Here is a 24,557-nt window from a genome sequence, read left to right on the forward strand (position 1 = left end):
TACCCAGAGCTATACGACTTCACAAAGCACAGTTAGCACCATCTCAATAGAAAACAGCAGATAAGTGCAGTACTGTAAACGTCCATGATGGAGGAGAAGCTCCTGGACCAACTGGTGGTACTCCCCATGATCCAGCCTCTTTTTTAGGGTCTCATGTACCCACACAGATCTCTGTTTATCTGCTGACAGCCTCTCACCCTCAACCAGAGCTACAGACAGCACCCTCTGTCAGGAACTACATAGTGACTGCTGTCAAATAAATACAGTGAAATAAATAAATAAATAAACAGCAGACTGATGACAGAGGGAGGTCAGGGTGAGGAGGTGATGGGTGGTTGATTTGCAACAATAAAAAGGTGCAGCAAGTGTTTTACTGGTGGCATTCAATTCAATTCAAGAAAAAATAAAGCAGTATGTTGCGCCTTGTGTTCTGCAACCATCAAAACACTTTCTGTGTGATCGTTGTCCCATCGGCAGATTAACAGTTTGTTTGTCAGGACTTTTGTTTTCATGTCTTATTTTGAAAAGAGGGGATTTATTTGAGTCACAAGCTTCTTCTAAAAAATGTAAAATTCACAATATGTTTTACAAAATGATTGCACAAAGTCAGATTTAAGCTGAAACATTTTGTTATTATTGTTATATTTTATTTTTTCATTGTTAAATGGCCGAGCTCTTTACTTACAGTGTTTGCTCTCCTGTGTCATCAGTCGATGTTCAGGCTCCAGGGTCGACCTCACACAGCCAGTCGTCATCTCTGAGGCCCTTTGAGCTTTCTACACAGATCACATAACACACACACACACACACACACACACACACACGTGCATTTGCAATCCATTATTTATTAGTGGACCTTGTGACACTAACAAAGGATGAAGCAGTGTGTGTGTGTGTGTGTGTGTGTGTGTGTGTGTGTGTGAGACTCATCTGCTTTAATATCAGACAAAACAGCATCGACACACGCTTCAGTCAACTTTAAACAACATTTTTTGTCCGTGATCGTCACTTTCAGATCTGTAAACTTTCAACATGTTGAAATCTAACGCACATTTTGTCAGGTAAGTAGACGAAATCTAATTGGATTTTCCAAACGGACAAAGCCAGCACGGCACATGAAAGATAAACTGAAGGAAACCAAGAGAAGAAAGAAGCAACAAAAGTGGTGAATGTGGCTGCAAATAAATAACAGAGACACAAAACAAAAATGTAAAGCACAGAACGTTTGAGCCAGAAGAGTCAAAGTGTGTTCTTACCTCCGTCTCTGCAGTGTCACACAGACAGACTGGAGCAGCGGCTTATGAAGCTCAGAGGAGGAGCATCATCTCTCCTCTGCAGCCACCATGTGCCCTCCCCCACAGGCTGAAGAGCTGCTGAATATCAATATAGGTCTAATTAGCTCCTCTCAAGAGACTGACCATCTGGATGCACCCTCACATTGTACCTAATAAATAGAGCAATAAAAGAGACTCACAGGGACGGACAGTGGGTATTTAACACCCAACAAACTGCTTCTATTCTTATTTTCTTTGTTTTGTACGTGACTTTCTTGTTAAGCAGACAAGAAACTTTTATTGTTTAAATTCATTCATGTTTTAAAACATCTCACCAGTCCTGTAAAATTCACCTAGAGCACCAATCTAAGTCAAACCCAGAGTAAACTGAAAGCTGTTCTTGTTCCATGTTTCGTACATGTACATGTCTGGTCTCATTTATAAGTTAATGCTGACGTTAATTCCCCAACAGTCAGAGTGACTGTCAGTGCTTCTGTCTTTAGGTTTCACACAGAAATAACAGGTTTTTAATCTTCACCTGAATATTCTGATGCTGCCAGTGACTAGTGATGGCCAAATGAAGCCTCATGAAGCACTGTCTTTATTTTCTGAAGCCCACCAGATGGCACTCATGGTTTAAAGAGAGAGGCTCAAAGAATGGCAATTCAGTGTGCTTTCAAGCGCCATCTAGTGGGCTCATAAAATAAAGAAAATGCTTCATGAGGCTTCATTTGGCCATCACTGCCGGTGACCACACTGTAAACCACTGCTGTGAATTTACAGCCGGTCTCCAACACTGAAATACTGTACTGGTGTAAAATGTTTGGTACTGTAGTGAGCAATGCATTGTGGTCTGCTCCACCTGAAGCAACAGGACGGAGGCTCTAAACCAGGGGTGTCCAAACTTTTTTGAATGGGGGCCAGATAAAACAAGGTGAAAATACCTGGGGGCCAACTGATTCTCACATCAAATGGGTTTAAAAAAAAGTGAGACAATTGCAACCATTTTTATCTTTTAATGAACTATTACTACATGATGCCTGTCTACAAACTGTATGATAGACCTATATGTGAGGTGAAGGGTAAAAATGCAAAGTGATCTTGCTCGATTAACCATTATTGTGTAAAGGGCCACATATGGTATATTTTGAAAGTCAAGCCGAGGGCCGATTAAAATTGGTCTGCAGGCCAGACTTTGGACATGCCTGCTCTAAACAGTCTGCTGCTGTTTTAAATGACAGGACTACAGTATTTTTTTTGGAAACTGGGTGTAGTGTGGAGAATTTGGAGCGTAGTCAGAAGTGTGATCTTGTAACTCTAACATTAGGCGAGTGCTTTTTGTTTCACACTCAGTTGTCTTTAAGGCTGCTCTCAGACCTAGGCTGAATCCAGATGTCAGCACTTCACCCCACTTGCAGACCCGCAGATTTTAGGGGCATGTTCCCAGGAAGTCTGGGAGTGCTGAGGGCTGTTCACATCCACAATTCATCCAGTCCACAAGGGGCTCAGGCAGACTTTCTGCAGACTTCCAGAGAGTCCGCTTGGGGTGCAGACTTCAGCAGATTTCACTGATTTAAAGTCCATTCTCACTGAGGGCGAATATCCGCGTGGATTATTGTCACGGAAAAATATAAAAGCTGATTTCATGGGTTCTTATGGAAGTTTGCACACCAGGGCAGAACAGAAGTTTCCGCCCAGACTTTGACCCCTGCGGAATTCGCTGGCGGAACTACACAGCTGGGCCAATGAAATTGTTTGTTTATAGTGACGTCGCGCAGACCCGGGAGAGTCCAAAATCCAGCCAGGCAGGACAGTATGAGAGAGAGGTTGATAAACCTCGTTTCACAGCACCCCGTCCTTTTTGATAAAAGACTGGATGATTTTATGAATAATGAATTAAAGGACAACGTCTGGCAGTTCATTGTCCAGCTTGGTGGCTGAGAGTGGTAAGTGCTAAAGAAAGTTGATGTTGATGCTTGTTAAACGTTAGCTTGCTGGCTCGCTGCTGCTGCTGCTGCTCTCGTCCATGTTCACCCACACCCGTTCACACTGAGCAGACTTGGAACACAACAACACGAAATTCTGCACCGCACCTGTGTGCATGGTTTAAACACGGAAAAGCGCTGCGTGAATATTCCATAAATCTGTCCAGCATTTCTGCATCCCGGCAGTGAGAATGAACCTTTACTCCTCTTCATCGCCTATGGGACATAAGGCTTCAGTGAGCTCTTTCCATTGTATTCAGTCCTTGGCAGCATGTTGCGCCTCTCCCCATGACAGGTTCATCTGTTCCAGCTCTTGTGTCACAGTTCTGCATCAGGTGGTTTTGGGCCTCCCAGGTTTTCTATTGCCTGGTGGTGTCCATCTTAAGGCAACTTTTGTGATCCGATCCTGCTCCATTCTCAACACATGTCTTAGCCATCTCAGGCGTCTGTGTGTAATTTCCTTGGTGATGCTCTGGCTACCTGTTTTCTTGTACAGTTCATGGCTGGAGATTTTATTAGGCCAAAAGACCTGGCATTTCCGTCTGAGGCATCCAATATGAAAAACGTCCAGTCTCCTCTTGTCTGTTTTGACCACTCACCAGCTCTCTGCACCATACAGCAGAACAGACTTGACATTGCTGTTATACAATAGCATCTTTGTTTTAAGGCTGTATTGCTTGGGCCTCCAGATGGAACGGAGTATGGAAAAAGCAACCCAGACCTTTCTCAGCCTTGCGTTGATGTCTTTTTGTGCCCCGCTGTCCTTACTGATGAAGCTGCCAAGGTAGGTGAAATCTTCCACAAACTCAAGCGGCTCCCCGTTCACAAGGATGGGTGCTGTGGGGGAGTTCACATACATCACTTGGGTTTTGGAGGTGTTGATGTTGAGTCCAACCTGCCTGGCAAAGTTGTTAAGTCTGCATTTTGGGGTAGTTGGTTGAAAGGAGAGCAAGGTCGCCAGCAAAGTTAAGCTCTTCCAGCTGGGAGAGCAGGGTCCACTGGATGCCTCTCGGTCTATCCCCGGAGGATCGACACCTTGCTGTGGTCGGGGGGCTTGCGTACCTCAATGACCTCTAGAGCTATGACAGTGGGAGCACAGTCTCCTGGCAGGGTCACCCATGCTGGACAGGTCGAAGGGTAGAGGTCTGACAAAGAGCGATCCTGGTCCTCCAGGTTCGGGGTTGGGTGTGGCGCTAACAACGCCACCCCGTAAAAAACTGACAATTCATAGCAGTACGGATGTGACGTTGTGGGTTTTTCAACTGCCGAAGAAAAAACTCATGAATGAGTAAAATAGTTATTGGTAGTTTGGCCTATTAAAATGTTAATTGAATTGTATTGAAAATACATTTTGCAGCGTAATAGGCAAAACAATTGGCTGAAAAACAACAAAAGAATGTTTCTAATTTCAGTAATGCCCAATTTATTGAGTTATAGTCCTGATTTACAAACTGTTTTTGAACATGTGTAGCCTCCTGTATGATATATAGAGACAAATAAATATAAGTAATAAGCATTTACAAGCGGACCAGATCAAATGCCTGTGTCAGAAAGCTGCTCTTGATTGGTCAGAATTTCCATGTGGGAAAAATCCAGGAAGTAAAGCAAACATTGAAGAAGAAGAACAATCTAATCTAAAGCAGCGACATGAGAAAATGATTTCATGATTCATGTGAAGCCACACGGTGCTCCAAGTGTTCAAGTTAGGGGGATCTTGGACTCTTCACATGCAGAAAAATGATGTGGTGAATCCCGGTTAAAACACATCATGCCCTCTTTGTCTCATGAGAAATATTCCAGTCACAACAGAGGAGTTAAAGGCTTTTATTTCAGGAATATGTCCCTCATATTTGTTTTACATTTTATGTATTAAGAAGTATTAAGAAAATAAAAACATTTGTACAGTTTGTATTGCACAAGTATGCGACTTTTTAATAGGAAGTGACATTGTGTGTGGAAGCAAACGGGAACAACAGATTGTTTCTGTCCGTGTTCTGTCTATCGCAGGTGAGTCATATGAGCTCTGCTTCCTACAAATAAAACACTTGTGATTCTCCATTCAAACCAAAGCCTTTTGAAGTCTGGATGAGGGGTTGTGCTGTGGTAATTGGTACATCCTGCTCTGAAGTGTGTGCTGCAGCTCATTGGAGTTATTGTTCCCAACCTCCTCTGCAGCACAGCAGCCTTAATGGCTTTTTAAGACAATATAACAAAGACTGATAGAGAACATGAACATACAAACAACACAAACCCGTTTTCACTGTTCTAAGGTCTGTTGTCGTGGTATTTAAATGAAGCGCCGTGCATCCACTGAGCAGAGGCCTAGTGTGTAACAACATCTTCATCTGTCTTACATTTATATTGAGATACCTTGTTAATAAGCATTTTAATAATTCAGAAACAGCCTACTCTATGCCGTTACAATCGCTTCTCTTTGCATAATCCTAGGGGGTTATATCAGACAGTCACTCAGCTGTTTGCATTTCTGAAACATCCATCACTACACTGTAAATCTGAAAAGATATTGCATATGATTAGAAGACCTCAGGAAATGTCAGAGTCAGTCAGATGCAGTCTCATGCAGCTTGCCTCGCACCTGAAACAAAGGATGATATAAAAGTTGTGAAAGAAGCACAATTAAATTAATAAATTAACCATTAAGAACATAACATCACCTTCAACTCTATGCTGATGACACACAGCTGTATCTCCCTCTCAAGCCTAAACACAGGTCCAATGTTGCCAATCTCATAAACGGCCTCGAGGACATGAAGACCTGGATGGCACAGACCTTCCTTATCTACTCTTAATTCATTTTGCGGCCCTGAGCACACACTGGACGCGGCGTGCTGCAGCTCCTCTGCGTTAGCTTAAAATCATGTGTGGACAGCCTCTAATGAAGCTGCCATAGGAGCAGAGAAAAAGAGCCACTGCGGGAGCTGATATGTACGAGCAGAGAGCGAGTGGGGGAAAACTGCATTTAATTCTGGGGGCGGCGAGGCTGGAAATAGGACAGTGGCGTGAAGTACCGCAGGGCAGCCTGTCCAGGAGCGCCGACGTGTGTCTAGCCGTCACCAGTATGTGGGGTTGTACATTGAAAATACTAGGGGTGTATTTTGGACGTGCAGCATTCACCACCAGTGTGTTTTGGTCCTAAGGGGTCATGGGAGGAAAAATATGGATAAAAAAGATACAATTGCATTCGTTCTCAAAACTTTTGTGATCTCCTAAGGAATTTTCCTGACAAAGGTCTCAGACCTTTAACTTAAATCTGTGGAAAAACGGCAGCAAAAGCATTTTGTTTAAATTTTTTTCAGTATTTATTCGATTTTTAAAAAGCCTTTTGTCATGGCTGCGTGCCAGTGAGCATCCTGTATGGAGAAAATAAAGAAACCTTCAATTGAGGTTGGATCATTTGACAATGATCAAATTGTCCATGTAAAATTATAAACTTACCATTTACTCCAACGAGTCTGTGTTCACAGAATGACGCAAAGACTCCTTCAACTGAAAAGAAGGACACACAACATTTAGACAGTGCTAAGGTTTCAAATATCTCTGATCTCATGATATCAATAATATTTGTACTATATATATTAGCTGCCATCTAGCGTATGCATATACTGCATTAACCCCTGGAACATGTTCTGCAGTTAACCTGAATATTTTAATGGACATTGTTTTTGCTTTCTTGCAGCACAATGTGGAACCACAGAAGTCATTCTGTTTACACAAGTGTTGCTCCTTATATTTAATTTTCCTATTTGGCAGGAAGGTGGAACATTTTAATTTCAGTGGGTGGATCCACTACTTGCTGCGCTGGCTCCAGGGTTTCCCGCCTACAGCCTCGTACAATGCACACGGACACATGGAGGCAGAGTGGGAAGAGCTGTCTGAGCGACAGGACGCCAATATACGAAATAAAATGAAATATCACACCAGAGTTTTCACTGTTAGAGCCTCTTTCTCAGACATCTGCTCAAATATTTCAGGCCCATAGTTAATAGAATATTTCTTTACAACTACATGGTCGAGATGAATAACTGGGTCAGATTATAGGAGAGAAAAAAGGCAGAATAAATAACAGATTTCATTCTCGCCTGACAAAACTTTACACTTTTGGAGTGAATATTCCTTTGAAATGATGTAGTAGCAGCACAGAACTGTAGTAAATCACAAAGCAACATTTTATCTGCACCTGTGCACAGACAGATGTTTATAAAATGCAGCAAAAGACACTTAGAGAGGTTTCAGTACAGAAATGCTTTGGCAAGATCTTGAAATTGGCCTTTTTTGGCACATTTGTTCACCCTCTTTGGCACCAAGATAACAGCTGAACTTATTAGATGTCACTAACGTGTCATTATATCCATCTAAAACCAGTGGTTTTTGGCTTTATTCCAAAAAATCAATCAGACCTCTGTACGTATACTCATATAAAACTATAATAAGGTGACGCATGTACGAAAGTGTTATCACCAATTCAACAAGCAGAGAGAGACATAGACCAAGGCTCCATTGGATGTCAGAGGACTTCATTTCTCTCCCGTGGCCATTTAAACTCATAGACTCCACATTTTCCGACAGGCGTGGACTGATAGAGGCACTGGGACCCAGGATTACTCAATTCTAGTTGTTTTATGGACCCGACATAAATTGTGACCACAGAAACAGCAGAGGTAAGACATAATCTGCACTCTTAATGCAAATTAGTTGACTTTACTCGCAAATCGCGTGAAACCTGTTGCCTTATACCACTTTAGTTTTTACATTAGCTGAAACTAAAGTTGCCAAGTTGTGTTAACATATAAGCTTAATTTTATGCAGTAGGCTTGATAAGTACGTATTAGTAGTGTCTACTCAAAATCATTAGAAAAAACTATCTAATATGACCAGTTATTGCATCTTATCATTCATTACAATTAATGTATTTTCTTCTTATTTAATTAGCTTTTGATTTTTAAGATTGTTTAAAAACATTGTTTCAATTAAAGGAGCTATATGTAAGAAATCTAAAGCAAATAGTCGTAAAATCCTCCTAATATGTCACAGAGACTAAGGAATAATGTTCATATAACATACTGATCTCACCGACAACAATAGTACAGCCAGAATATTCGCATTAAAAAACTTTTTTACGGTCTGCAAATCATGTTTATGTTTTGAATTTGTGTTTTGGCCTGTTGTGCCACCCACCGCCGTCTACCAGTCACACAGTCAGTAGAGTCTCAGCATCAGTTACAGTTATGACTGAGCTACAGCAGCACGGCAAGCAAGTGGGCAAACAAGTCAGTCTCCAGCGTGCCACTGTCCAGCAACCTCGAATCTGTAGGGGAGGGGGGGCGGACACGACTCGCGGCAGCATTTTGAATTTGAGTGCAGTAACCGTTTTGGCCACATTCTTACATACAGCGCCTTTAAATTTTATGGAAATGAAGAAATTAAACAATACATTTAAATGCTCAGCTCCAACTTGTTTGAACACTGTAAACCCAGATTTTGTTTCTAATTAAACTTCCGAGATAGAGATAAGTTTACTTTAGTTTAAGTTTACTTCTTGAAATGAATGACCACCATGCACTTGCAAAGTCGGCTCAAACAGTAGACAGAAAAAAAGACAGAAAAAAACTGCGTCAGCAAGTTATCTCTAAGTTCTCTACTTTAGTATTTAGCTGACCCATTGTTAAAGGGATAGTGCATCCAGAAATGAAAATTCAGCCATTATCTACTCACCCATATGCTGACGGAGGCCCTGGTGAAGTTCTCACATCCCTTGCAGAGATTGGTGGGGGGAGCAGCTAGCGCACCTAATGGCAGACGGCGCCCCAGACTAACATCCAAGAACACAAAATTGAATCCACAAAATATCTCCATACTGGTCATCTGTAGTGATCCAAGTGTGCTGCAGCCCCGACATAAAAAGTCATATGAACTCTGTTTTTAGCCTCATTGTAGCCTGTAGCTCTGACTGCTTCTCTGTGCTCCGTGTTCACGTGCGCACGCTCAGGGTGATCGGTGATGCACGGTCTCTGAAGAGCAGCAGTCTCGTCAGTACTGATGTCCAGATTCTCAAGTGCAGGCATCGCCAATTCCCAGTCTGAGCAGCAAAGACTTAACTCATCCATTGGCATTGCTTTGCATTTGAAACAACTACACCACCAGGTTTCCAGTGCTCGACTCCGGTATTCTGCGGCTGGCTGAGGCTCATGAGCTGCGGCGGCTGCTTCGTCCAGTAGCCTGAGTTCTGTCCGTATACTCGGGCTCAGACAAATACAGCTCAACAAAGAAATGCTGTTCCTCCTCAGTTTCAAAGTCTTCAGACATGTTGGGCTNCTCCATTGGCATATGGGTGAGTAGATAATGGCTGAATTTTCATTTTTGGGTGCACTATCCCTTTAACAGACCACTCTTTTGGGTATTAAAATTCCCCACAAAGATAACTACAATAGTTATTTTATGTAATAACCATTCCTCTTGCTGCTTCACAGTCTGAAGCCGCTACTGTGCTGGTTCCACCAAGTGTAGAGCGTGAAATGGACACACCGAATTAGTAATGATTACTCAGAAGTTTAATTAGAAACAAAATCTGGGTTTACAGTGTGTAGTTGTAAATGCACAAATGCGATTTTGTTTGTTACTTGACACTCTGTGTCGTCAGTGTGTGTTGCACTGTGCAGTGTGTCACACCGCTGCTAAGGATTAATTTAAGGGGTTGTTTGTGTGGATAGTATAAATAAAAGCTATTTGGAGTGACGTTATGCAATCGTGCATGTTGTTTACAAAGATAACCCAATTTGTTGGTTCGATCACAAAGTTTGAAACAGTGCGATTGTGGTGTAGTTTAAGTGGAAGTGGCTGAGCTGGCTGAGCTAGTCGAGCTTCTTTGGGTTGAAATGGTATACAGCACGACCACATCCTCACAAGTTTAAATGCCCTGTGACCTGTATTAACATGACGAAGAGGCACTATATGTATATACATATATACAGTGCTTAATTTGTAAAATTAGAAGTAGGGGAACACTTTGGGCCTCTGAGAGAGCAGTGTTCCCTCACTCCCAAAAGTGGGGAACACTTTTTTAAGCGGCACCCGAGCCGCCTCACTGCGCGACTCCGAATGGAATGGTTGTTACATCTAGTGCTGTCACGTACCAGAATTGGGACCCACAGTACGATACCAGTGAAACTATCATGGTTCTGAGTAGTATCAGGATACCACAGCAAAAATGAGGCAGATGTGCCTTTTGTCATTTATAAAAAGATAAATCACTTTTCTATAATACATCAATGATATTTCAATGGAATAAATTACTTATTGACTTATTCATACTTCAAAAACAGCATCAATAAGTGATGAACATAGGGGGGATCAAAATAAAATAAATAAATAAAATAAAAATCAACCAGCCACCCTCCTCCCCTGACAAGTAAAGAACAGTCCCTTCATAAGTAAAGAACAGTCCCTAAAGTGCGGTGAGGTTTGTGGGCCGTTACCTGCCACAAAGAGAGAAATGTGAACGGCTCGTTTCTCCTCTGACACGCCACATACCTGTGTGCCGCCATGGCTCAGTTGTCCAGGTACTACTGGGCAGTCATGACACCAAGAAGAGGAAATTATTGGACCTGGAGTCGGACTCGCCGGTAAGCTGTTATGTTGCGGCGCGGAGCACTATGAGCCTTATTTTGCTGGCACAAAACTATTTTTAGTCGCAAATGCCAGTAAAATGCTCGCACGTAGAGCTCTGTGGAAAACAAACCACTGCCGACAAGTAAAAAGAAATAAATAATAACTTTCACTGCTCAAAGATACTCACATGTCTGGAAAACAAACCACTACAGCAGCATATTGAGTGCCAAGTGGCCGGCGCGGGCCGTTATTGACCAGCACGCGCCGGGACGGGCACTCACCGTCTTGCGATTGGACTTTGAACTATCATATGTACTGTGGAGTTTTAGTACTGCGGTCTACCATTACCAGTATACCCTGCAACACTAGTGACATCAGCCAATACTGTATGTAGTTTTTAGATGCGAAAAGTTCTACACCCATGCAAATTAGTTCCGGAACGCACCAGGGCCTTTTCTGAAAAGATCCTGGTGCGCATTCCAGTACGTTCCAGCTCAAATTAAGCACTGCATATATAGTTATATAGTAACCAGTGACAGCACAGTGAGAACCCCCACTTCCTCACTCTCTACTTGTTTCCCTACAGATGATATTGTGATGCCCTTACTCTCTGAAGGAAACTCATCATGTCCAGCTTGTCTGCCTTCGTGGGAGAACATCCCAGGCCCTCACAGGTGCACTTTGATCCAGGAGGTGACTGTCTGAGGGAGTCCACATTCCAAGTGCTCCAGGAGGAGACTTGGCCGCTCTGCTGATCAGCCGGAGGGATCCAGGGCAGTAGACAGCACTGAGTGGCTACTGTCCTGTTGGGGGCGGGGCTCGATGATGCAGGTAGGAAGATTCTGAGTTGAGAGCAGAGCAGAGACTGCTCATCCAACAGTCTGTGCATCTTCTACTCAAACACAAAAGATATAATCAGAAAACATCGTCATACAGTTGGTAAAACTAAAAGAATACCACTTCACTTATACAGAACAGAACAATGTTAATTTCATTGACAAAAACTGAAACTGAAATGTTAGTGGTGGACTATCGGACGTTGAAAGCAGAGAACGGCCGTGCTTGCAACTATCTTCAAATGCCAAATGAGCGACAGGCTGGTAAAATCCAGTAAAGAGTCTGTGCCAGGATGTTCTGCTAGCCAGCGAAAATACCCACATCAGAGCAGCGTGAGCCGTTGGCACGAGTTGTGAGCTGTAATTCAACAGTAAATAATCAGCCGTGTGCGTCTGACTGTGGATAAGTTTTGCACCAACAGATAACTGAGCCTCCTACCTGTCTGTCAAACACCATCAACCCATAAACCTCCCCCACACAGTCTGAATTTGGGTGCAGTCTTGCGGGGATCAACAGACGTGAAGTCCAGCGGCTGGTGGCTGCTAGCTCTGCTGCCGTTCAGCGGCTAATGAGCGGAGCTAGCTGCTAACAGCCACCACCGCAACTAACAAACTCCACAGATCCACTCAGCAGCTCCACCATCCACAGTCAGACACACAGATGATTTTCAAACATCCCTTCCATAGTGACTACTCTCGCAGCAGACAGGTCCGAGTGTGCCGGTGTGACTGTTACCATTTTCAAGCTGTCGTCGTAGTGATGGGCCAGTTCACTCAACTGCGTCTCCAGCTCTCCAGCCTCCTGTTTCACTGCACGCCTCAGCTCCTCGATGTCCCGAATCTTCTCCCTACACACCACACACATACATGCAGCCATTAGGGCCCGAGCACCCTTGAAATTGAAGGAATTCTTCTTCTTCTTCCTAGAAATAAATTGCTTTTATGGGGGCTTAACATACTCAAAAACTGATGAAACTTTGCACACAAAATTTGTTATTTTACTCTGATTTGAAAAAACAGCTAAGTAGTGCCCCCTACAAAATTTTGCCTTAACAGTCTCCGAAACTTTCACCTACATGTACAAAAATTGGTGGGCACATGTAACATCCTAAGACATGCAAAAAAATCTCTTGGACTCATGCTCTGAACCCAACAGGAAGTCAACCATAACAAAGGTAGCGTTACAAATTTTGGCTCCATTACAATTCACAAGGTTCACTGACAAAACAACTGTTTTATACTAAACATGTTTTCTTAACAACATGCTAACGTTATTAGCACAAGGCTATGGCATTTTACATTGTATAAATTAGCCTAGCGACAAGCAGAGATTTTCTCTGCTCATATGAAGCCAGGATAAATCACACACAAGACTTAAAGTACTATTTTTGTGGAGGCTTTATTGTCTTAAATTAAAGTGAATAAATTTGTTTCCACTGAGGGAGAAGGTAAAAGCAAAAAGGTCAATTCTCATTAAAACAATTACAAAAAGCCTCATCCAGCTGCTTCCTGTGTGATAAGGACCTAATACTGCCAAAATGGAAACTGAATGTAGCATGTTGACTGTTGTGAGTGTTGTAACCTTAATGCTGACATAAGTGGAACACATCAGGGTTCAAACAGCTTCTTTAACGTCAGCGTGTACCTGTCCTGGTCAGAGAGAGCGCTGTAAACTGCAGCCTGGTCTTCAGACAGCTGCTCCTCCATGTTGCTGAGCACAGAGCAAAACTGCTGCAGACACAGCACCATCTCCTCCAACTCATCGAGGGAGTACTGCAGAGAACAAGTGCAAGAGTTACCTTTCAACCACGTACCCAGGTAATGGGAAATATGGAAATTCAAGATATAACATTTTCAGGCTAAGCTACACGTACACAACGTGGGTTTTTCTGATTTGTTGAGTAAAATTACAGCAAAAAATGGTAATTCACAGCTCATGAAATAATATAATAAATATGTAAATGTAGCCATCTGATTTTCTGTAAGTTCACATCTGCAAAATTGATTTATTTTTACAATATTTTATTATAAAAGTATTCATTTTACTATTTAAAATAAGGTGCGTAAACTTGTGTTAAAAGCACAGAAGCATGCACATATCCAACAGACATTTATTGTAATTTTAGGAATTTTCTTGTAGGCCCTGTTGGATATCTATTTATTGTTTTTATTTTGTTAATTTATTTTTCTTTTTTTTCAATTTATTATTTAATTATTTTTTTCTTTATTTATTTATTTTTCCCTTTTATTTATTAATACATATATATATTCCTTACTTATATTTACATACTTTATATACTGTATAATATAGTTGTGTTTTTTATACATGTGTATGTGTCCTACTGTCACACACTGGTATTGAAAGATATGATCTGATTTCACTGTAAAAGTACATTACTTCATTGGACTATAACAGACTACATATATTTTTTTAAACAAATATTCATTGTAATTATTTTCAGCCATTTTAATTTGTTTTTAGGTTGTAAAGATACACAATGTTTTTTTATTTAAAAGCTACAAAGGTGCTTTTATTTGTTTCATGTAATTAAAATAAAAATGCCGAAACAAATGATAAAAGCGATTTTACAATACTACCTTTACTTCAGACCAGGAGAGCAGACCACATCAGTCCACTTCACTGTGCACTGGTTTTCTGTGTGTCAAAGACCTGATTTTAAAATATCTTATTGGATTATGGAGCACTGAAAGATTTTGTATCTGTTGCAACATTACAAACCATCCAGAGCTCTCAGGAGGTCAGGGTCAAGTCTGCTTCCTGTCCTCAGGATCAAAACTAAACCTGGTGAAGCAGCTTTCAGCCTCTGAGCACCACATTCTGTACCTGGAACAAACAGACCTCTGTCCGACTCTCAGAGAGCTCCACAAGCTCCACATGCAAATGAGACATTGATATGTTAATGTGGTCGCGGCTTTGAAAGGACTCCATGTCAAGAACTATGGTAACAACAAATACACTGTTTATATCAGCGTGTAAACGTCGTGACTCATTGGACGGTGGACACGTCACAGCTCACTACTGTTTTGAGCTTTGACATCAACAGACAGAAGAAACTGTTTCACTGAACAAAATGATGCTCGTGTTTTTTTGTTGTTCATTTGTTGTAGTAACTCCAGAACTCATTACATGTTGTGTATCATCAGTATTCAACATGCAGCACAGTGAAAGCAGCAGACATACACAGAGGAGCTGTCGGTCCTCAGCCCAGTTCAGAACAAAGATTCACGACGAGACAAGCTGAAACAAACAACTATCAACGCTCCATTCTGCAAAAACCTGCAGGTTGACAGGAAGTGACCACGATGAGACGGCATATCATCTCTAGTCAACGACTCTCTGTGCTTCTGATCTGTAACGTTGACAGGAAGTGACCACCATGAGACGGCGTATCATCTCTAGTCGACAACTCTCTGTGCTTCTGATCTGTAACGCTGACAGGAAGTGACCACCATGAGACGGCGTATCATCTCTAGTCGACAACTCTCTGCGCTTCTGATCTGTAACGTTGACAGGAAGTGACCACCATGAGACGGCGTATCATCTCCAGTCAACGACTCTCTGCGCTTCTGATCTGTAACGTTGACAGGAAGTGACCACCATGAGACGGCGTATCATCTCTAGTCAACATCAAATGATGGCAAAACAACTTTAAACTGCTGTACATTATAAAATGTGTGGATACGAGCAGGTTCAAAAGTGGAACTGAAAACCTAAAATTAAATCATGTCGCACCATCGAGAGAGTGGAATTACTCACAGGACTGTTTCCCAGAGTGTGTTGCTTGTTGTAGCTCCTCTGAGCACAGCAGGTATGCTGATGGTCACAGGAGCAGCAGCATGCCATGGTGGCTGTCTGATTGCCCTCCCAAAGCTTCTCCTCATCTTCATTTTCATCGCCATCCACCTCTTCCTCCTCGTCAGGCCACAGCCCCTTATCCATAGAGACTGACATCGTATGGTAACTTCCAGCCACCCCGGGGAGACAGTCATGTGACTGCCAGTCGTCTGACAGCAGAGGGAAATACGGAGACGAAGAGAAGTTCAGTGCCGGTCTTTGTGCTGCTTCTGTGGCACTCGTGGATACGTTTACTTCCTTTGGGGCGGCATGAAGAGCCCCGTGTGATAACTTCTTGGTGAGAGTGTTTCGTTGGATCTGCTGGTCTGTCCATGACTGTACAGCACGGAAAGGGGTGGAGGTGTCCAGTGTTAGAACGCTGGGGAGAAGGGTGCGTTTTGAGTCAGTCATGTAGGGAACATCCTTCCTGTGGACAATATGAGAAGACAGAGACGAAGGCATCTGGACAGAGACAGAGCGGCTCGATGGCTTGAGGTGCGGGGGTGCTGAGGGGGATTGGATTGGAGCTAGGGTTACGGAGGAGTTGGTATCTGGGGAGGCAGTTGCATTTCTTGACGTCTGGTCAGTGTCTGTTGTTGTCGGGGATGATGACGATAAAAATGGATCTAGAACATCCAGGCCTCCAGGAGATCTGTCTGAGGCTTCAAAGCTGTCTGACTCTTCATTCATGGGGGTCGGATTGGAAACCCGGATGGGTTCTGCCCAATAGACTCGCCCCTCTGAATCAAGCTGCTGAAAAAAGGCTTCCACGTCTTCATTTTCACCTTCTGATCCATCCACTGAGGTCTGAAATACCACATCTAAGCTCTCAATCTTAATGAGACCCTCTGGTTCCACTTCCACTAAAACTGAAGGACTTCTGAGAGATTCACGTTCTGAGCTATTTTCTCCCCTTTCACACTCTTCCGGTTTGGTTCCAGTTGAAAGTTCATCATGCAAACTGCAGGACGGGACCTGTAGATCTATTTCTGTTTGGTTACATACTTCCTCAGAGACTAATCGAGAACCCTCTGACAGGCCCGCAGAGCTCTCTGTGTCTGAGATGTAAACAGCTGCCTCTGGAGTCTGCACAGTGTCAGTGTGTCTCTCGCCCTCTCCCTCTCCGAGGTCCAGGGAGAGGTGATTCATCTTATCATGAATAACATCTTGGACGGGACAGGCTGGAGCAGGGTCTGTGTTATGATCATGAGAGCATGGTCCCTCCTGTTGGGAGACGGACTGCTTGGTCAGATCTGATATTCCTCCAACAGTTGGATCTATCAGACTCTCTGAATCGTGTGATGGAGATGACGAGGCAGACTGATAAACTGGAGTGTAGGAGTGAGGAGACAGGCAGGACAGTGTGGCACAGCCGTCTGACTTGTCCTCGTCCAACTGAGAGGGCAGAGATGGCGGTGTTTCTTCCTCTTTCTTTTGTGTGTTAGTAGTTGGATCGGAGCGGCTTGTTCCATCTGAGTCTGGGGAAAGGGAATCATTTTGATTGTTTTCTGGACTCTGTGAGAGGGACTCAGTTAGTGAGGGAGAGGATGAAGAGGGCGGAACATTAAAGTTAGGAGGCGCAGAGGGAGATTCATTGCGGGAAGGGGGAAGCAGAGGTGATAAGCCACAAGAAGCAGAGGGGGAATTTTCACACAAAGCCACCTCATTCTGCTCCGACTGTTTGTTCCCTGGACTCCAAGAGGAGGAGTTGGACTGTGTAGGAGACATCGCAGCGGAGGCAGAAAACTGGCAATCCAAATTTGGAGAGGGGGGAGGAGATAAGGAGGGAGGAGGGACACTTGCTGCGTCTTTAGAGTCATGAACTGCAGTGGACAGGTGGGGGCATGGAGGATCCTTATCCTCCGTTTCAATCTCCTCTGACTCTTTAATCAATGAGGCAGGTTGCGTGGGGGGAGACGTAGGGGAGGCAGAGGTACAGGAGGCGGGAGAAGTTGGAGATTGGGAGCCAGTCACGATCTGCAGCTCGGCTGAGGATGAGCGAGGAGGAAGGTGATCGCACGCCGCTACAGGCAGTGAGTCAGGTGGAGACTGAACCTGATCTGGTGGACTCTCTGTCTCTGGGGAGGGGCTACAGGGTGAAGGCTCTGGTGAAGGACAGGGTGAGGGAAGGGGAGATTTATCAACAGCAGAAGAGGTCAGAGACGAGGAGTGAAGGAGAGATGGAGGGGTGTGAGGGGACGGAGGAGACGGGGAGCCCGGCCTCTCACTGCTCTGGCTGTCGGTGCTCCCTCCTGACAGGCCCGCCAGAGCCTGCAACCAAACAGACAACACAGAGAGTCAAACATACAGACACAGGAACTGTTTAGCCACGTTTCCACCAAACCCTTTCAGTATCGTAAATGGTTTAGCATTGCACTTTAGTAAAGTTGGGGTCTTGTGAGAGAAGTGAGTATGTGTTAGTAAGTGAGAGACCTTGATGAGATCAGGTCCTGGTGATGCCTGCTGGGAGAGGGAGGGGATGAAGGGCTCCTCTAAGAAGCCACTGCTGTCTGACTGGCAGCTGTTGGTCCGTATTACACCCTGCGCTGCTCACACACGAGGGAGGAGAGAGGAAACAAACAAGGAGGGACAGAGCGTCATTATCATAATGTAACATCCTGTGCGTCCATATTTTAATTGTTTTTTAAAACGTAATAAGTTAATGACAATTTGTCATTGCATGTCCATGTATTGAGCGTGTTGGATGAACACTGAACGAATCGGGCATATTGTTCTGACCATTTTATTTATGTAGTCTGTAGGCTCGTTGACACAAAATTAAAATTATAATGAAGTGATTATGGTATTGAAAAATGTGTTCGGTTATGCACTGTTGTGTTATTTTAAATTATAAACACGGTATTTTCTCCTCACGTTCCTCAGTGCGTGCTGTTATTTTATTTTGAAAATTGGCCGGATTCTCTCGTCTTTTCTGTGTCTGACTTCCTGTTTGGTACGATCCGCTCTATCCGGATTGACAGAAGTGCTCGCGGCTCGCGTGAAAAATAGACCAGACACCGAACTGAAGCGCTGCCTCTGCTGGTGCTCCGCTCTGCTCAGCGGCCTGTGTGGACAGTCAGATAGGTTAACATGGGCGCTGACTGAAAACAGCCTCCGCTGCTGGACGCTGCGCTTCGGTTCCGCGTCCGGTGTGTCCAGAATGGTGTGTGGATGTCTTTTCATCTTTTCGTTCATGTCCTTATTAATGCACACTTTAAAATTTGATTGTTGGATTTATTAAAAACGAACAAATGAAAACTAAATGTCTTTGAATATCTTAAAGGAAAATTAAAATGACCGGTAAAAATAGATTATGACCGGATTTTTATGACGCTGTCGGTCAAAATGACCGGCAACGAAAAAGTCTAGCGCAACGTCTGGTAATGAGCAAACTCTGGAAACATTTATTTGTTAACATGAGGCTTTTTTATTTATACAGTGTTACAAGCAGATTATAAAGCATTATTATAATAGACATGGGCGCCATACAAAGTGACAGACACCTGTCCATGTGTCCATGGAATGATACGATAAAGGACCCACCTGAATGTTCTGCCCCTGTGTAGCTCCCAATGACACTGCTTTCATCAAAACTGTGGATCTGGAATGAGACAAAGACAACATTAGCAAACTGCAGGAAAGTGCTTTAAAGTGATGTAACTATAGCTGGGAAATCAGATATTTGCATTTTAAAATCTAATGCAATTCAAAGTGAAAACTGTGGATATAGACACCACTCCACAAATTGTTTCTTTATCGGCAGGACCAATCACGACCGACCCCTCCCACCCCGGACACAACCTCTTTGAAACACTCCTCTCCGACAGAAAGCTGCTGTTTATCAGACCAAATCTCATGCTGCAAAATATGTGCATGTATGTAAAGTTTACACTCACGGGCCACTTTATTAGGTACACCTGTTCAACTGCTTGTTAACCCAATCTTGTGGCAGCAACTCAAACCACCTTGCTACAATAGTTTTAGTGTTGCAGTTGATGAACTTTGACAACTGTTGCAGTTGCAGCTTGACTTGCCTCTTCCATTTCAAATGATTCCCTGGCCGGCCCCGGGCTCCTCTTCCTCAGTAAAGAAGTGCTGGCTGTCAGGGGGGGACCTTCCCTCAGGGGACACTGTCTGAGTCTGAGTGCTTCCTCCTGGCCTATCAAAGGTGTCTCGTTAGGCTGGGGCTGAGGGTCTGGACCAGCTCCTTGTTCCTCTGCCAGAGGACTCAGACACACAGTCTCAGGGACTGCAGGTTTGACTCTTTTTAAGAGGACTGTCTTGTCTCCAGGGCTGGATGGAGGTTGCGGTGACTCAGGTGCAGCACAGGGACAAGAGGTGGCAGCAGGTGCAGTCAACTCCGGGGTTTTCTGATTGTGGATTTGGCTGAGTGACTTCTTTGATGCTCGTCTGAACAGCATGCCCACGCGACTCCTCCTCTCCCGGGCCTCAGGAGACAGGTCTTTCCCCAGCGGTGCTGTGAGAGGTGAGGAGGAGGAAGACCCAACCAAGGAGGAGAATGCTGAGGTGACCTGCTGGAGAACCTCCAGCTGTCTAAAACGGTCTGAAGGAGACATGAGAAGAAGACAAGGAAAATGTTTCACAGCAATTTGTTGATAGCCACAGAACAAGTAACTCAGTGACACCGGTCTCTACAGTGTTAACCACTGATCATATACATGATCTAACATTTCTTAAACCATGATGTTCCTCAGAACATCAAACACCATCAGAACCAGGCTGATCCAAACATGAAATGAAAACCCTTAGCACCACCGCCTCTGCTACCCCATAACATCCCAATCCCAACTGACATGTGCTTGGCCTCTGCTGTCGTTTCCCAATTTCTTTCCCTTGCTGTGCTGAAGGGGCTCGGTAGTGCTCCCCTAGAACATTTCAATGAGGCAGCCCCCACAGTATGATTTGCCTAGAGGTATAAAAATTGCTGGGTATATGTAACACGCCAAAACACACAAAAAAGCCTCTTGGAGCCATGCCCTAAACCCAGCAGGAAATCGGCCATTTTGAATTTAATGTGTCATTCTGGTGCATTTTTTGGCCTTTTCCAGGAGTTGTACTTTAACAAACTCCGCCTACAGATTAGATCCAACTGACTTGAAATTTTGTCCATAGCATCTTAAGACCTTGGACATCAAAAGTTGCTTAAAGCTTGAGTTTTCATCGAACCGTGTGACCGTGGGGAGGTGTCAAATTTCCATGTTTTGCCACCAAACAGGAAGTGCTTTGTAACTCCAGCATACATGGTCCAATCTGCCCCAAACATCACATGCTTTATAAGACCACAGGCCTGAAGCCGACTACATGCACATTAGGTATCATGGTGATTGTGCCACCTACTGGTACCAGGAAGTAAGACTTGTCAGAAATTTACATGGTGTGGTCTACAGTTCATTTGCAGCAACATGACGTGTAATTAGTGTGTTCTCTAGCGCCATGTAGTGGACACAAAAAGTGGTGCAAAAATGGTAAGTCATTCATAGGTGCACACTTTATGAAGGATAGGCCATTTCACTCCTGCGTGCAGGGTCCGATTCTCAGAGAAACGAACAGTGGTATTAGTCAGCTCCCTGCCAGCACCCTGAGGGCCTGAGCTTTAATTCATATTGTCATCTGTCACTGTGACTAAGTTTGATGGTGAAACAGAAATGTTTTGTCTCGATTAGGTTCATTTTGTCGACTCAATTAAATAGTATAGAGGTTTTCCTTTTTTCAGACAAAGAGATTAAGAGATGTTGCTTTACCTTAACATGTTTCCTCTGTCAACTTCAGTCTTCTTCAGAAGCGTCATCTGACGTATGTCGTGACGTGTCTGTATCAGCCGGTGTTTCCTTGAAGGCGTGACCAGCCTGGCAATCTGACAGATGTGCCAGGCTGGTCACGCCCCCTGCCGCCTGGGCGGGGGATCGCCAGGCTGGTCACGCCTTCAAGGAAACACCGGCTGATACAGACACGTCACGACGCATGTCAGATGACGCTTCTGAAGAAGACTGAAATTGACAGTTGAAACATGTCAAGGTAAAACATCTCTTAATCTCTTTGTCTGAAAAAAGAAAAACCTCTATACTAAGAAATGTTTTTGTGCTTAGTCACTATTTACTGTATTACATACATTTTAGTCAGGATGTTAAACAGGCAGGTTTATTACTCTTTTACGTGCATGAAATCAATTTGGTTTTTCACTTTCACCTGTTTGTCAGTGTCATAACATCAAGTCTTTGTAAAAGGACGTGTCACATTTCTTCAACAGATCCTTACTGCTAAGTTCAAAAATGACAACAACCCTCCTGAAACATAACTTTATTCAAAGTTAATGGAAACTTAAATCAAAATTTACAAATTACAACACACAAAAAGTAGAAAAGCCCTAACATTTAGACAAACTGTCCACTTTATCTCCTCCATCACAGTACAGGCTTGTTTTCATACTGAAGTTATGTCAGCTGGTAACGGAGCTCTCAGGTCACAGAGGGGACTTCCTGTGGTGGAGACTTTACTGATGCTAATTCTGATCTGATGGTTTTTCATACTGTAATACCTCTTTTCCACAGTCATGGCTTGGTTTGTTTTATTTTGGTTAAAGAAGTTTACCTGTTGGAGGTGAGCTGTTTGCAAAGGTGCAGTAAGAGCCTGTTGTCTGCAGCTCTTCATCAACATCTCACTGTGGCTGTTTCTGATTTCACTCTTCCTCCCTTCTGTATTATTACACTTGTCTTTATTAAAGAAAAGCTGCTCACAAAGTTCCACTAATTCAGTGATAAACACATTTCATTTCCTGTAGATTCTTCACAATAAAAGCCCTAGCTTATTTTGTTATGTAAAAGCTTTTATTGTGAAGCAGCAAAATGAGGAAATGTTGAGTTTTCGAGCAGCAACTTCACACAACTTCTAACACGGCTGATAGCGAACATGAAACAGTGAAATAAAGCAGATATCTAAAGTACAAACAGGACGCAGGAGAGAAACTAAACTCCAAACCGCAGAGATTCAGTTAGAAGCTACAGACGTACTGAGAGCTGAACACACAGAGACTTTTAAAGACCTATCTCTCTGGTGTCCTGCAGACAGAGGGGAGGAGAGTCTCGCAACACACACAGAGCTTGTTTGAGGGGGAGAAGGGGGTCACCAGGGGTTGGCTGTGGTTGGCGAGACGTCACTACTACCCGCTTGACAGCGGGCGGCCCGGCTTTTGGACCCACTCAGAAGGTCCATCTCCTGTGCGGCTTGGCGTGGCACGGTGCTTCTAAACTGATAATGGAGACACATCAGCACGGCATGGCTTTACTCAGCACAGCCAGGAGTGACAATGGAAAAAAGGTATCAGTAGAGTCTGCTGAGTCCAGGAGCAGCTCGTCAAACAGGGAGGAGCATCAGTTGACTCAGATGACCTGTAAAACATGACAGATTCAGTGTTAGATTGCACTGTTGTGTGATAATATCAAGGTGATTACAGTATGACAGGAGGAACAGTTATACTTCACTGCCACATCATCTTACATGTGTAGTTACGGAGACAGCTACAAAGAGTGTAAAATATAAATTCAGTCAGTTACAGAGGAAGAAACTGATTACACACAACATTTGACTTCAATGTCACTTGTGTTGTGAATTTAATGTAGGTGCAAAATGTGACCGAGTGAGACCCAGTACTGTTTCTAATATGTGTTGGGCAATAATGCGTTACAGTGATATTATGACTTTTTCCAGTAACCAGTAGTGTAACTAATTACTGATAAAATTTTCATTTTACAATTAGCCCAAAACCAAACAACTCATTACAACTTTACTTTTATTATCACATCGCTACTGACTTAAAATACAACATCACATCAGCTGATTCATTCCAGTAATCGTTGTGCTGCACAGGCATGTCACAAAGCAGCACGCTAGCTTGAAAGATGGAAATGCTTACCTTAGAGACTGGAAATATTCCCGTTACTCTGATTTTGTCAGAGGGAAAGATGACAGGAAGACTGCTGCTGCAGGTAGCCGGACTAAAACTGTTTCCACTGTGAAAAACACGTCCTCAAACCTCCGGTCTGAAACACCTCGGCTACTACGACCGACAGCACAACAACGTGAAACTCCAGGAAATACACCCCACCAAAGGTGAGCCCTCCACGGCTGCAGAGGTCGGCTGTAGCTCTGCACTGGCTAAACAACAAGTGGATTTAACTGGTGGACAGCTGCAGACACAGAGAAGTGATGTGGGGGATGAAATGTTGCTCCATGAGTGACTCTCCATCTTTCAGGCAGATCTTTGGGAAAATACCGCTCACAGGCAACAGAAACCCCCCAGGTAAAACAAACAAAGAAAGAAATCACGCTATCTAGCCTTAGCTGCACATAACAGAGGCACACATCTGAATTTTGGGGAGATACGGCGCTCCCAGTTTTAATGGGTGCTGGGAGTAATAAGTAAACTAATTTATTACTTTACATGGGCGGATCTACCGGGGTGGCATAGGGTGGCAAATGCCACCCTATGCCACCCCTGCTGCCACCCCAGTTGGCAGCACCGAATTCAAAGAAAAGTGATGGCCAATTTGACATTTACGAGCGCGAATCTCCAATGTCCGACTGCAGTGAATGCAGCACGAGATAACGCCACAGCGGCAAGAGACTGCGTGGAGCCAGAGGGGTGGCCTATTCCAGAAAGCGGGTTTAGTGAAAACTCTGAGTATGTTAACCCTGAAATGAGGGAAACTCTGGGTTTTCAGTTCCAGACAGAGAGGTAACTGAAACTCTGAGTCAATCACCATGGTAACAGACTCTGTGAACCTAACCTGCTCGCTGGCAGGTTTTTCTCTGTCTCCTCCCTCTTGCACGCTGTTTAATTTCCTCATTCATTCAGTCCGTGTCAAAGCTTGTATCGAAGCGCATTCATTAGCAGAGATTTACCGTCTGTCACAGTCTAAATCCTGCTGGATATTAGTTTGTTACTCAGGACTGTCTTAAGTTA

At 43.7% G+C, this 24,557-nt stretch overlaps 2 protein-coding genes across 5 annotated transcripts in view; both read right to left on the bottom strand.

Annotated features, from left to right (window-relative positions):
* Positions 1 to 1,394, bottom strand: part of ppp1r17 (protein phosphatase 1 regulatory subunit 17) — a 5,717-nt gene extending 4,323 nt beyond the window's left edge. The window contains exons 1-2 of the mRNA XM_050056108.1: positions 1,257 to 1,394; positions 686 to 776 (exon numbers count right to left, since the gene is read on the bottom strand). Coding sequence (XP_049912065.1) covers positions 686 to 755 — 70 coding nt within the window. The 5' untranslated portion in view covers positions 756 to 776; positions 1,257 to 1,394. The remainder of the gene's footprint in view (positions 1 to 685; positions 777 to 1,256) is intronic.
* Positions 1,395 to 5,068: 3,674 nt separating this feature from the next.
* Positions 5,069 to 24,557, bottom strand: part of itprid1 (ITPR interacting domain containing 1) — a 40,968-nt gene continuing 21,479 nt past the window's right edge. For 3 of the 4 annotated variants that reach the window (XM_050056067.1, XM_050056069.1, XM_050056068.1), the window contains 9 exons: positions 19,612 to 20,141; positions 19,121 to 19,178; positions 18,011 to 18,123; positions 15,500 to 17,848; positions 13,367 to 13,494; positions 12,458 to 12,569; positions 11,493 to 11,777; positions 6,716 to 6,766; positions 5,069 to 5,855 (listed from right to left, as the gene is read on the bottom strand). In XM_050056067.1, the coding sequence (XP_049912024.1) occupies positions 6,719 to 6,766; positions 11,493 to 11,777; positions 12,458 to 12,569; positions 13,367 to 13,494; positions 15,500 to 17,848; positions 18,011 to 18,123; positions 19,121 to 19,178; positions 19,612 to 20,141 (3,623 nt within the window). In that variant the 3' untranslated portion in view covers positions 5,069 to 5,855; positions 6,716 to 6,718. Of the gene's footprint in view, positions 5,856 to 6,715; positions 6,767 to 11,492; positions 11,778 to 12,457; positions 12,570 to 13,366; positions 13,495 to 14,945; positions 15,315 to 15,499; positions 17,849 to 18,010; positions 18,124 to 19,120; positions 19,179 to 19,611; positions 20,142 to 24,557 lie in introns of those variants that run through there. The other variant, XM_050056070.1, reaches the window with a different exon arrangement.

The sequence above is a fragment of the Epinephelus moara genome, chromosome 11, assembly GCF_006386435.1.
Source record: "Epinephelus moara isolate mb chromosome 11, YSFRI_EMoa_1.0, whole genome shotgun sequence".
Classification (NCBI taxonomy): domain Eukaryota; kingdom Metazoa; phylum Chordata; class Actinopteri; order Perciformes; family Serranidae; genus Epinephelus; species Epinephelus moara.